The 15417-nt window shown below is 35.4% G+C and overlaps 1 protein-coding gene across 1 annotated transcript in view; it reads right to left on the bottom strand.

Moving 5' to 3' along the window:
* Positions 1–15417, bottom strand: part of LOC128170918 (neurogenic locus notch homolog protein 2-like) — a 658320-nt gene that overhangs the window by 56982 nt on the left and 585921 nt on the right. Inside the window, exons 19-24 of the mRNA XM_052836668.1 lie at positions 15169–15306; positions 14141–14272; positions 10706–10843; positions 10193–10324; positions 9277–9414; positions 8112–8243 (exon numbers count right to left, since the gene is read on the bottom strand). Of these exons, the coding sequence (XP_052692628.1) occupies positions 8112–8243; positions 9277–9414; positions 10193–10324; positions 10706–10843; positions 14141–14272; positions 15169–15306 (810 nt within the window). The remainder of the gene's footprint in view (positions 1–8111; positions 8244–9276; positions 9415–10192; positions 10325–10705; positions 10844–14140; positions 14273–15168; positions 15307–15417) is intronic.

The raw sequence follows: 15417 nt of genomic DNA on the forward strand, positions 1-15417 counted from the left end.
AATCATGCCCAAATTACACAACTGTTGGTGAAGAAACCAGGACCCCTGGGGAATATTAAGTCCCTGGGAAAACGTGCACGACAACCCGCCTCCTGTAGCAGAAATGGGTTCACAGTCTAGGGGTCAAAAGTCAATGGATACTTGGCACCCTTAAGTGAATGTTAGTGTTCCCTGGGTTGCGTGGCATCAACTAACATGGAGAAGGGAAGTCCTCATGAGGCCAGGGACACAGTCAACGACAGCATCCATTGTTGGGGTCCCAGACCCCTTGAATACTGAAAACAGCAGGGCAGGTCACGTCACGGACAGCAATGTTTGGACACGTGTTTGTCAGAGTAAGGGGCTGCACCGTAGGGGAACCGTGGTATGGTGAGCCAATATCTTATAATAATGCAGAGGAAGATCCTTCATTTCAAGGAATGCTTATGCCGTTTAGTTTGGAGCCCTCTGGAAGCCACGACCACTCCCAGTTTTCCCTGGATCGGGGGTACAACTACAACAGGGGTCAGTCTGATTATCAGGCAAGGAATATGTCCCCTCTAGTGACCGTACACCTGCAAGTACCACAGAAGATAGGTAAAGCATGGTCCTGGGAACCCCAGGCAGCTTGATTGGAAGCATTTCACTGAGAACCCCAGGGAGCTTGATTGGAAGCATTTCACTGAGAATCCCAGGGAGCTTGATTTGAAGCATTTCACTGAGAACCCCAGGGAGGCTGATTGGAAGCATTTCACTGAGAACCCTAGGGAGCTTGATTGGAAGCATTTCACTGAGAATCCTAGGGAGCTTGATTGGAAGCATTTCACTGAGAACCCCAGGGAGCTTGATTGGAAGCATTTCACTGAGAACCCTAGGGAGCTTGATTGGAAGCATTTCACTGAGAACCCCAGGGAGCTTGATTGGAATCATTTCACTGAGAACCCCAGGGAGCTTGATTGGAATCATTTCACTGAGAACCCCAGGGGGATTAATGGGAAGTACTTCAGCCTCTGAACGGAACATCCCGACTGAGGCTAATAGCCTAAAATAACCCGGTTATGTAAATTGGGGGTTGCTAAGTTCAGAATTTTGACTTTATATAATGGGTGAACTGGTGAGACAGCATCTTGGCTCTTAATGTTTGAGGGGAAGGCCAATCACTAAAATATGTTCAGATCCTCTCGTCTCATGGCACGGGGAAGAGATGGGTTCTAGGGTACTAGCTTGACATTTGGAACAGTGTTTCGGGAAGGGTACGCTTCAAGCCGACTTTCAAGTAGAATTGCACGCTAATGCTCAGGTGTTCGATGAAAGCCTGGAGTTATGGATGCGGCGCAACGTGCTCTAGGGGCAATGGTTTCGGTCAAGTGCTCCCTGAGCAGGCAGTCCTGCGTTTCGCCTTGGGTGGTCAAGAATCGCGTGCCGGTCAGAAACTCATTGAGATCGCTCTGGGCACAGTAGACGAAGCAGTGCAAATGGTTAAGACGTACCAACTCAGCAGAGAAGTCCTTGTGCCAACACACAGGTGGAGGGCTGCATTCTGTGTCACGGGACAGCCAGTCGCTCTCGACAGGCTAGTCAAGATTTCGCTCACCACGCTACGTATTGAACCTTATAAATCAGCAAGGCCAGAACCCGTTGCTAATTTAGATATTGCCAGTAAAGCGGGGAATCGGGGGGGGGGGGGGGGGGGGTTGTTCTCCCCCTAGTGCTCGCAGCCGTCAGCGGGGGTCTGGTTTATGTTATGCATGGCATGTGGTGAAAACGAATATTGTTCAAATTCAGAAGTCCAAAGGATAGTATAAAATTACAAAACTAGATCAGACCTCTAAAAAAAGGATAGGATCAGGTGTCATGGAGGAATAAGCATCCTGTTACATCCGACCGTTACATCCACAGTGCGACCAATGTCATATCGATAAAATTCTCATTCTCGGGGAAATTGTCGTTATTTTTTAAAAAGATCACGATCGAGAAAAAAAACAGATAAGTTGCTGTCCTTTAAAAAAGGACTACAATACGTGGACCATTTTATGTGTTTCCAACGAAAACGTAAAAGCCTTATAATAAGATTATCAGAGATTCCACCGACTCTAGCCTCCTTCTTTTAACCACTAAATTTGTACGTTGTTTACGTATACATGTATGTATAGCCCTGACTTTTAATTTCAGAATTAAAAGGCTTCATACCTCCTAAATAATCATGATCTATCTATTAATGAAGTTTGCATGTATAGTATCAGGCATTCGGTGAATTCTTCTATTTGCTCACAAATTACGATTCGCATACTTTGTTAAATATGCAGGGACAGCTTTGTGTAAATTCATATATTAATGCATTTTTCTGGAGCTTAAATGCTTAATACATTTTGATAGGGAAGTAATAAATTTTAATAGGGAAGTACACAAGCCTTGCGTACTATAGAGGTAAAGTTAAGTTACATGTGTATTCGGAAAACAATACATTGCAAATTATGCTATATGATGCATGTTAGTTTCGGCATAACATTAACTTATTTCATAATATTGACAGTTCATATCACATGCCGATCATTTCTTTAAAAGGAATACTTTGTTTCTGTACTGTTCACCGACAACTTTACAATTACAGCGCCTTTGAACTTATATAAGTGTGCATATGGAACGGAATCCCGATCCTGATTCAGATAAACGTGTGCTAGCCTGGTTCCCTAAGCTACCCATTACGCACAGTAACCAGGCTAGCTCATGCGCAGGTTGCATTTTCCCCATAGCATCCGGTTTAACCTCGCTTATATATTTTCTGCGTGGACCTCCGGGTCCACGCAAACATCCGTCGATAAAACGAAATTCAAATAATAGTCCAAAGCAGAGCAATCATGAACCTTTGAAAAACCTCAGAGGCAGGATCAGGTGCCTTGGAGAAGTAAGAATCTTCTGCTGACTGGCCATACCCGTTGTGTGCTACTTGTCGTAATCGGGAAAAAACGGAAAAGGTTTTAGACGATTAGGTGATTAATTTTGGTCTAACAATTAGTGTTGCATGCAATCAGCAGTGACATTTTAAGCGAGTTTTGCCCTATCAAGTCTCAGGCCGAATCCTCACATCGTTTAAGGTGGTTCTATATACACTTTTTGATGACGTAGTACGCAAAAATGTAAATCTGGAAGCATGCAATTCCGGTAATGGCTGACTTAAACTGAGGCAAATTGCATGGGGACCGCTCTGTAAAATGATAAGATATAATTTGATAAATGGAAAACGCATTATTTATACACGTAAGGTGGTATGGGACACCTTCATGTTGTGTCATATTTTTCAATAAAATCAAGAATAATTAAGGTCTTCCGTTTCCAACGGAAGACCTTATAGTTTTCGTACTGTTTCTTATTATTATTATTTTTTTCCCAAAATTTTGTGCACGCGATATCTCGAAAACTATTCGGCCGATTTCAACCATTTTTTCACAGATGATTGCCAGTGGTCATAATTCTAGAAGTTTTTTGAAATTTTGAAATCGGCACTTCCGGTTCCGATTTACGGCCGATTTTGTCAGTTTTTACGACCCATTTTGTGCAGACATAAACTCAGAGACTATTAGAGATAGGAATATGAAATTTTCAGGATAGGTAGACCATAGGTTAAAGTTGTGCACAATGTAGTTTTTTAGCGCCAGTGGCGCCATATCTATGAGCTCGCCTAGGCTCGAAAATTGGGTACGAATTTCGAATCAAATTTTTCATACGTTTTGATCTGTATCTTTTTATGAGTTGATATTTTGTTAAAACATATATAACAAAAGTGGTAGATAATCAAAAGTCCTTTCCAACAAAATCAAGAAATAGGGGCTGGCCCCTTAAATTAGGGGCCAAGACACTCATTAACTCTATTACAAATAACTTCAAAACGATAAAGATTTTGTAATGCATTACGGGAGCAAAGTTGTTGACCGTAACAATATCTATCAGGCAAGATCGTTGCTACGCCCATTTATTACGTAATTAGGGATTTTTAGGGGCCAAAGTACTAAAACTTTGACACAATTTATCTAGAAATATAGACATATTTGGTAAGCATTGTGAAAAGAAAATGCTTGCATTGATGATTTTAATCGATTCCATTAATCAAAACACCAATGTCTGTCCCCATTAAGGATCTAGAGGGCTGGCCCCTAAAATATTCAATCATTTGTATCTAAAAAATGAACAACAATTCTAGATAAGTGTAAGAACAAAAAATGTTAGTATTCGTGAGACCGTTCAAATGAACTCAAGAAAATAGGACTGGCCCCTTAAATTAGGGGCCAAGATACTCGTAAAGTCTATTACAAATAACTTTAAAACGATAAAGATTTTGTAATGCATTATAGAAACAAAGTTGTTGGTCGTAACAATAGCACTTTGCAAAACGAATTTCTAAACCAATTAATAACGTAATTAGGGATTTTAGGGGACTAAAGTCTTAAACCTTAAATGTGCTGTATGTGAAAAAGCAAAACTCTTTGTTAAGCATTTCAAGGGATATTGACAATCGTATGCATTATCTGAAAGGGAGTGGTTGAGGGGGAAATTTGAAATTTCATTTATTAACTGGGTTTTCCAACGGAAAAATCCGGTTGGGCAGGCGGCTGCCAAAAGGGTACCCTCATTGTACGGATAACTCCTCCTACAGTTCTCAAGATAGGAAGTTGTTCTTTTGCAGATCAATTGTACATATATCAGAGGTGTGCATATTGCTAGGATTTTGATTTCCGATAATTTATCAAAAAAATACGAGCTTTTGAACTTAGTCATTTTTTGGCAAAATGTTGCATATAGGACACCCTCATTGTACGGGTAACTCCTCCTACAGTTCTCAAGATAGGAAGTTGTTCTTTTGCAGATCAATTGTACATATATCAGAAGTGTGCATATTGCTAGGATTTTGATTTCTGATAATTTATCGAAAAAATACCAGCTTTTGAACTTAGTCATTTTTTGGCAAAATATTGCATATAGGGTACCCTCATTGTACGGATAACTCCTCCTACAGTTCTCAAGATAGGAAGTTGTTCTTTTGCAGATCAATTGTACATATATCAGAGGTGTGCATATTGCTAGGATTTTGATTTCCGATAATTTATGAAAAGAATACCAACTTTTGAACTTAGTCATTTTTTGGCAAAATATTGAATATAGGGTACCCTCGTTGTACGGATAACTCCTCCTACAGTTCTCAAGATAGGAAGTTGTTCTTTTGCAGATCAATTGTACATATATCAGAGGTGTGCATATTGCTAGGATTTTGATTTCCGATAATTTATCAAAATAATACCAGCTTTTGAACTGGATTATGGATACAGTTTACATAAAAGAAAACCCGGTTTGCTGTCACATTGACAGCTTTTCACTTGTATTTTAATCGTATCGTTTAAAAATTGAACGGAAGACCTACTCGTTACTCGTAACGAGATCGTATCTAGTTTTATAAATATTTTCTTTCCCATCATTCTCATCATACATCGTAGTGCAATGGGTTATAAGGTTTACTACGGACTTGTACGTGATGAGTTCGTATCCTGCTGGGGATTATAAAATTTTTAACCTTTCCAAAATATTCTTAAATATATTTTTTGGTTTAAAATTATGAAAGAAAAATCCAACAAAAAATGTTTAGTCTTTATTTGCAATGATTTTCATACATTTTTTTTTTCACTTTTATTAAAATACATTTTCTTATAACATCAAACAGCTTTTTCAGATGATTGTTAAATAGAGTAAGAAGATACGAACAGTTATTTTTGGGGGAAATACTGAAAAAAAAGTCCGAAGGAAATATCCATGATTTGCCAGAAAAATATCTTTCAATTTGTTAATAGTTAACTTTCTAAAATTATTTTACAAAAAAAAAAAAAAAATCTTTAAATATACCTATAGTAACACTATCATCTTTTTAATATTTGATAAGTATATGTTTTGTGGTCTTCTATTGAAAATCGGAATAAACTGTTGGTGTTTGGAGCCACTTTAAGCTCGTGTGGGTACATGTTAAAGTGGTGACATCAAGCATGTAAGTTTCCCCGGTTCTTCAACAGTAGGGGCAGGTACTCGAGTTGTGCTATCCGTCAGGTCTGGGGGCTTTTGGTATGGGGACAGTTCGTGACGCATATCAGTTAAGGTAAATCGTGGCGCAGAGAGTGTAATAGTGGATACTGCGGCCAAGATCACAATTTTAGCACAATGGGATTAAGACTTATTTCATACTGATAAACAAGTTTTAGATGAATGTCAGTTTGGATATAATCAGGATAATACGGGCATGGAAATTTTGTTTCATTAGCAAGTGTTATAAGGTAAGCAGGCAGACATTTACGTGGCATGACCGGCCTTTTCTCTGTCACTGTATACAAAAAGGCAAAATTGTAATACTGCCCTAAAAATATAATGAAAATTAAATTTGGCATTTATCAAAAGCATATGACATAAACTAATTGAAAGTGCTGCTAGAACCCTGTGCTTTGCTGATGTAAAAAACTACATAGTATTTTCAATGAAATTGAAAAAGTCGAGGGGGTTTCCGAAACATAATGACACTAGTACTATTTATTTTATGTGATTAACAAGAGGATTCTAGCAGTAATATGAGTAATCCTGAACTAACCGCCGATCACATTATTGTATTATACATACAAATGAACTTCGGTGTAGTGTTACACTTTTTGATTTTTTGTGAAGGTAAAAAGTTATCTTTTTTTTAACTGCAGAAAAATAATATCATGGCGAACACGTTAACTTGATATCAATATTCCGCACTGATTTTATAAATGTTAAAAGAATTTAAATTGATCATAATATCGACAGTCAGTCAACTCGGAGTTGCCTTAATCTACCCGCGTACTCTAATACAGATGTTAACCTGATGGGACAACCAAGGTCGTGGTTGCCCTCGGGGTGTACTAATCGAAATCGGGGAATCCCAGCTCAACGTTCCAGTGTACGTTGCCCTTCTCCAAGATGACATGTTCCTAAGTAACGACTTTTTGCAAAAAATGAAATACAATTGAGCTATATCAAAGGAAAGTTCCACGTCGGTGCTAGACTGACCAAAAAGCCAATGTTTTAGGCATACTCTCCCTTAGCGCAAAATTTATCGGTACGTCGCGTGCGTTTACCTATTTTCAGTGGGTTGCTCGATTGTTAAATTACTGGCAAGATGTCTGACTTTTTTTGAGCCCATCGATGAATTTCCTGTAGGGTTAATTCCGTCAAGGCCATTCAACAATTCCGGAACGCTGTGCCTCATGAACCTCACGCAGAAGAACACATTTTTCGGCAGGGCCAGCTTTCAGCAACTGAGACGCCTGCAACCGAAACCGTGATTCCGGAGGCGTTTGTAAGAAATGTTGGAAAGAAGGGTTCTTCCGAAGTACTGTCACCGTGTGAGAAACACTTATTTAGAGTGACATACTGTTTCTTTAAGTTAGTGCTAATTATTTCTAATTAGACCTTCACCGCCGGAAATTAAGATGTCACCTGTTATTTAACTAATTATATATCTTGAGTAATCTTTTAAATTAACTATTGGTTGTGTCAAGAGTAACTCTATTTATTTACACCTGTATGTATGTTTTACCTACAGATTAGTCGTTATCCACTATGATCGTCAGCTGGAGACTGGACCTTGTATTGTCCATGCCGACTGCATAGATCGTGTAGAAACGACAAGTTTGGATCATTAATAAATTGTTATTCGACATACCGACTTGTGAATTTCTACCGGTCATAGTACCCTCACACATTAAGGGGTTATTCGACGATATCCAGATTAAATATTCCGCCTGACGTGTGCGATAAGGCCGTGCGACCCATAACACAATATTCGGATAATCACTGCTAAACTACTGGCTCAGAAAACTCCTGCCTGTCATTTATGCACTTAAAAAAACTATTAAATGGTTATGTTTCTAACTTTAAAACCGTGGGGAAAGGGTTATTATGTTTTTTTATTTAATCTTTACAAAATAATACGTTAAAGAACTCTTCAGAAATTTTGCCGCTTCGTTTTTCTATTTCACCATTTAATAAATCCGCTTTCAGTCGACAAAGGTGAATGAGCTAAAGTGGACATTGTATACATTCATACTGTATGCATTTTTGACAAATAACAAATTTACCAATCTGACACTCATATCCATGCCATCCGGTGTTACATCCAGAATCACAGGAACCATTGAATCTGTTACAACCATCACAGGCGTCTTTACAAATGTCAACACAGTCTGGTCCAAAGAATCCGGACGGACAAGCTACGTTTAACATATAAATTATGAAACACAAATGTACATATAATCAGAATTTGACATACATTTAAGTAAAAATTGCACTAAAGGCAGCTTAAATATATATTTAAGTATTGAATCCTTATTTTTTGAAAGATATAGTCTCATAACTGCAACGGTGTGTGCATACAAATTGAAAAATTTGTTTGCACACACCGTTGCAGTTATGAGACTATATCTTTCAAAAAATAAGGATTTAATGCTTATATTTACATTTGTTTACCTTCTTGCCTTGGACGCAAATGCGAATTATACCTCAAATTACTGTATTATCCAATGGGTAAGTTCAAATTAATTGAAGAGCCACAGTAACAGCCACAAGCGTGATATTTGATTTTTGCTTATGACGTTGTATTTATCAGCGTTCAACGTTTGTGACGTCACAATTAAAACTCGTGATTTAACCTTTTAGTACCCTGTCTGTGTTATGGTGCTATATCTGCAGTAGCTTTACATACAAAATATATGTGGAATGTAAAATATAAGAGAGACAACATTACCATTCAGTCGCCTCCAGATAGTCGACTATTTTTAAGGTTACTTTTAAGGAAATGTACATGCATATCCCAGTAAGTTCATATTAATTGTTAATTGATGTAGGTAATATACAAATCAAATAATTCTATACTTATGATCCAAAAGAAAAGAAGTTTAAATTATTTTGTAATAAGAATTGTTTTTCTTAAAATGATCATTATACATTTTAATTCCGGGTGGGTGGGGTTGAATCTGAAGTTCATTCCTTGATAGTCAGATAGTCGCCTATTTTTAAGGTTACTTTTACGGAAATGTACATGCATATCCCAATAATTTAATTAATTGTTTATTGATGTAGGTAATATCGTAAACCAAATAGTTTTATACTTATGATCCAAAAGGAAATCAGTTTAAATTATTTTGTAATGACAATTGTTTTTCTTAAAATGATTATTATACATTTTGATACAGAGTGGGTGGGGTTCGATCTGAAGTTGGTACTTTGTTGAAAATTATTACTCACGTGTTTTACACAAGTCCCCGTGATAACCTGCATCACACCCAGTTAAACATGTTCCGTTGATATTAGAACACTGGTCCATGTCACGACAGTATCCACATGTATCACTGCAGTTGTCCCCAAAAGACCCTGTATCGCAAGCTATTGAAAGGACATTTGATACGTTTAAAACAAACCGAATTGAAGTTTCGTCCCTTTTTATGAATTATATAAAACAATAATGTATCAAAACTAGAGCAATGTATACATATATTAATTAATATATAATAGAGCAAGACAATTTTGTGGGGAGGAGGAGGTGTATTAGAACGATTAAATTAATGAGCGGGACATGCATTTGTCAATTGATCAACAACATAAAAATAATGGAATTGTTCTCTTTTGGTTACATCACAAATTGGCTGAGATGATAACAAGGCTGAACATGACGACACAGACGACTTCAGGTTTTAAAAATAGATTTCGTTGCATAATTGATTTTTGTAACACAATCATTGCATACAAAAAAAGATGTATGTAGTAACTTAATGTTTTTTTATTAACGTTTGGTAAAATACTGTGAATAAACTCACTTTTCATATTACTTTTCGTCTAAGGGTTTGATGGTTGGAAAAAAAAATCAGCTCAATTGTTATGGATTAATCTTATGATACTTATAAACAGTTTTATTGCCTTAACATATCATTTGCACAGTACATGTAAATGTAAGTAAACATGACTGTGTGATACTTATATTAGAGTTTTAGTTCATGGATAATTTGAAGATTAACTTACTATCGATACCTTATATTTTGTCTCGTCAACTACTCAGTAATCAGTACAAATGTACACAATATCTGTATTATTCAAGTAATATGTTAGTAAAAGTTGGTTTGACTAATTCAGTACATATTATATATGTGTACAAAATCTCCATTACCATTTTGACACTCATATCCTTGCCATCCGGGGTTACACCCAGTACCACAAGAACCATTGAATCTGTTACAACCATCACAGGTGTCGTTACATCTGTCAGCACAATCGTGTCCAAAAAATCCGTAAGGGCACGCTACATTAAACACATGGCTTATGAAGCAAATACGTACATAAAATCCGACTCTGGCATTGAGTCAATTGAATGATAGAAATATTGGCAACTAACAGAAGGTTGGAGGTGACAACATTACTATTCAGTCGGTTCCAGCCTGTTAACTTTTTATCATATTATTTTTAGAGAAGGTAAATGTACATCACAACAACATTATATGAAAGGTGCACTGATGTCTATATCTTAATCTGATAAATCAATAATTCTGAATTATATCAAGGAAGTTTAAATTAATTTGTCTTGCGGAATTAAATTGTGTTTTGCATAAAATGATCCTCAAACATGTTTTATAGAGAGCGGGTTGAGTATGAAGTCCATACCTTGTTGAGCGTTATTACTTACGTGTTTTACACAAGCCCCCGTGATAACCAACATCACATCCAGTCATACATGTTCCGTTAATATTGGAACACTGGTTGACGTCACGACAGTGTCCGCATGTTTTACTGCAGTTATCACCGAACGATTCCTTGTCACAAGCTGGTGAGAAAAACAAGAGGCCCATGGGGCCACATCGCTTACCCGAGCAACAATTGGCGTTCAAAAGATATTGTGCCTTATGGTCCCTCGGTAGAAAAACAAAAAATAAATATTGTAAAGTATTCGAATTTTACACTTTTTTTTGTATACATGTAATCTTTGACATTGTACCTTCATGAAATACTATTTTTTACCAGAATAAGAAATTTATACGCAAGATATAAAACTAAACATTTGGTAGAGGTATACTGTTAAGTTGTTAACATCCAAATCCCTATATTTTCGTTCTGCCCCCCCCCCCTTTGTAAAGCGATCAAAATATATGAGAGCATAAAGGTACATTTTTTTCATCAACTACTCAGTACTTACTAGTTATTATATTAAAAAAAAATAATAGTTATTGTTTTTTATTTTAAAAACCCTACATGTATAGATGTGAAGGCGAAAATTGTACCTCAATGTGCTCAATTCCTCAAATTAAAAAAAATCAAAAATTTTATTTGATTAAATGACTGTTATTTACTTCACGTACAAACCAGGATAATTTTCCGCTGTGATATTCTTAGGAATAGCGATAATTACTTTATCCCCACAACAGAAATGTGTCAGAAATATGGAAACTGTTTTAAAGATGTCGTCTTATTTACTCGTGTCTGGAAAACTATCAAAATTGATGTAGGTTTCACATTATTTATTGTATAAAGAGAGGGCCCCAGAGAGTAGATATATACAGAATACTAGTATCATTCTTTTATTTTGTTTGTACAAGTATTTAACATACTCTAATTCATAGAGATTTTCTAATGTTCAACCAAAATTTCAGCGTCAATTGTAGAATTATAAGCAAGATACAGAGCTCACAGTTCGCCTAGGTTTGATTCATAATTTGTTTACATGAGTTATTACATTCAGCTTATGATTTTTAACTTGGTATTTCCTATTCAGCATTTAAAATGGAAAAAAAGAATGGCCTAAGATTTTATATTCTTTTATTCACTCAAGACCCGTTCACTGGTATTTGAGGTTCAAAATCAGTTTATACAAATGTACACAAACACAGTGAAGGATCACATGTACAGTAGGAGTAATAATGACGAAAAAATGTTAAGTTTACAATACAATAAGATGTTAAAGTTGGTTTGGAACGAACAGACTTTGAAAATTTTCTTAATAAATATTGACATTTTTTTTACTTTTTTAATCTTTAGTTTTTAAGATCTGTGTACAAACATAGAATTGTGAGCAAATCTCTGTATCTTGCTTATAATTTGCAGCTGAACACTCAAATATGGTTAGTAAATAGAAATTGAAAACAATTAACCACAAGAAACATTCACTAAAACAAATAAAGAACACAATTTATTTTTTCGAAATGAATCATACATAAACATGTATATACCTACATATTTCCGTCAGCAATGTCAAACTTTATTTAAACTGAATAAACTCGAGAAAATGCCGAGCATCGCAACAAAACCTATTGCATTAATCTACCATTACGCAAAAGATAATGCCGATCGAATTACCGATAGAATGAATTGTATTTCATTATTTTTTGATACATCAGATTTTGCTTAATTTGCGCAGGTAAACAGTTAACTGTTTGATTTACCAAAGTCTCTGTTTGATTTGATACGTAAAAATCACGAAATAATACAGACGATAGTTCCCAGGTTACAAGCAGAAATAATGAAAACGAAACGAAAGTCGGAACAAGTTAACACCAACGTCATGTGTGAAAACTGTCAACGTATTGAAATATTTAGCCTCAATTTACTTCACAAAATCGGCAACAATATATTTTGCATGTTTCAAAAATTTCCCTTCATACGCGAACTGTTGCACAACAAGCAAATTCATCATAGTCAGATCGACCCTTTTTCGTATAATGTCATGGCTGCTTTAAACAAAGAACCTCGTTTTAGAAGTATGGAATACGAGTCTAGGTAAAATGGGTATGCAAACCCGGGCCGTGGCAAAATAAAAGCCAAGGCAGATCGACAATCGTTAATTCCAAATACGCATTATTTTGCAGCAATATTTACAGCGAATACAAATATACTAGTCCATCAAATATCCTGAAATTTTAATGAGATTGGCAGATTAATAACTGCCAATCTTTGTTTTGCCCAGACCAAGTCTTGCCTACCCATTTTACCGGATGCCGGATTACCGGATGCCGAACCCAAAGCTATTAAACTGATTGAAACACGCATTTCCTTTATTATTATTTTCGTAATAACTCAAGATTTGAAACAGAATTAGCACTTAATTTTTGCAATTTATATTTTTCTTCCCAGATGGATAATTTATGATAAACTACGTTGAATTGGAATCAGTAGTTCTTGAGAATAAGATTTTTAAAAATGCACCCCCCTTTTTCTACAGTTTCAAGGTTTTCTCCGCTTTGAATACAGATCGGACTTTTATTTTTGCAATTTATATTCGCCCTCACATAAGGAGGCTTTGTGCCAAATTTGGTTGAAATTGAAAAAACGGTTTTAGAGAAGAAGTTCAAATTGTAAAAAGTTTACAGACGGACAGACAGACGGACAGACAGACAGACAGACGGACGACGGACAAAATGTGATCAGAATAGCCCACTTGAGCTTTCAGCTCAGGTGAGCTAAAAAGTGATATGTTGTAAACCATTCTACATTTTTTTGTGAATGATATCCAAGGATTGAAGTCAATAGCAACTAATATAAACGAGTAAAATCATATGGAACTTTTTTTTGCTGATATTTGATTTGTTAACGCTAATAGTAGAACTCCGTTTGGAAAAATTTACATACATTTATATATGTTTGTAATTTATAAACATTTGAAATTTATCTGTTTTAATTTACTTTCAGTAGATTAAAGGAGAAGGAGTCCATATTATTTGCAAAGTAGTATATTTTTTTTTTTATTGCTTGTATTTGTTGTTTATAAATTTTACTTTGAAAACAAAGTCTTTTAATTATTATATAGCATCTCCAGGTTAAGTGCGTTACCCTAAGCAAGCACTTAGTCATTCAATGACTTTATAAAAAAAATATTCTAATAAAATGACATTTAAACTATTATTAATTGTCTTAAAAATAAACAACATTGTATACTGACCAGTCTCTTTAGCAATATTACCATATACACACTGACTGGCAATATGTGAATTATTTTTTTTTGTACTCATAACTTATGTGTAATTACTGAAAACAATAATTGTTCATCTATGAACTTCAAACATGTTTTACTCATGAAACTTAAATGTTCTCTCAATAGATCAACTTAAACACTCTGGGTGCACTTCATTACCTTCTTGACACTCATATCCTTGCCATCCAGGGTTACATCCAGAATCACAAGAACCATTGAATCTGTTACAACCATCACAGGTGTCGTTACATCTGTCAGCACAATTTTGTCCAAAAAATCCATAAGAGCACGCTACATTAAACACATGGATTATGAAGCAAATACGTACATAGAATCCGACTCTGGCATTCAGTCAACTGAATAAGAGAAATTTGGCAACTAACAGATGATTGGAGGAGACGACATTACTATTCGGTCGCCTCCAGCTAGTAAACTATATATCATATTATTTTTAGAGAAGGTAAATGTACATCACAACAACATCATATAAAAGGTGCATTGATATATGTAATATTTAAATCTAATTAATCAATAATTATGAACTATATCAAACAAGTTTAAATTAATTTCTCTTGACGAATTAAACTGTGTTTTGCTTAAAGGGATTTGGACACGATTTGAGTTAAAAAATTTCAAATATTTTTTATTTTTCAATGTCTAAAATGTTTAATAGGACATTGTTAATGCTTCCTCACAGTTTGAAATTCAAATATCGAGTTACAAGCAAGACACATAGTTTGATATTCTTTATTTTGTAAACAAAGCTCACGTCTTATTTGTTACATATGTGTTGCATTGGTATAAGTTTCTATTCAATTTATGCTTTCTTTTGTTGATATTATTTATGAACACACTTAATCAGTATAGCTTGTTTCCACACGTCATTTCGTCAAAGAAATGTTAATTCCCTTACTTAACACTGTTTGTTAACAACTATAGACTCGAGCTTTGTTTACATAACAATAATTCTAACCTCTGTGTCAAGCTTGTAACTTGCCATCGGACATTCAAATTTTGGCCAATCATTCAAAATGCACAAATCAATTATGTTATGCATAAAAATAGAACATATAACATTTTGATCTCAAATCGTGTCTTAGTTCCTTTAAAATGATCCTCAAACAAACATGTTTTATAGAATAAAGGGTGAATCTGAAGTCCATACCTTGTTGAGCGTTATAACTTACGTGTTTTACACAAGTCTCCGTGATAACCAACATCACATCCAGTCAAACATGTTCCGTTAATATTGGAACAGTGGTTGACGTCACGACAGTGTCCACATGTTTTACTGCAGTTATCACCAAATGATTCTGTATCGCAAGCTGTATAAATAAGTATAAAATAATATAGTTTTTTTGCTGATAATTCATTTTTTAACGCCAATAGAAAAAAAAACCGATGGGGAAAAAAAGTATATACAAAATGTTTTTTTT

Source organism: Crassostrea angulata, chromosome 2 (genome assembly GCF_025612915.1).
Source record: "Crassostrea angulata isolate pt1a10 chromosome 2, ASM2561291v2, whole genome shotgun sequence".
Lineage (NCBI taxonomy): Eukaryota > Metazoa > Mollusca > Bivalvia > Ostreida > Ostreidae > Magallana > Magallana angulata.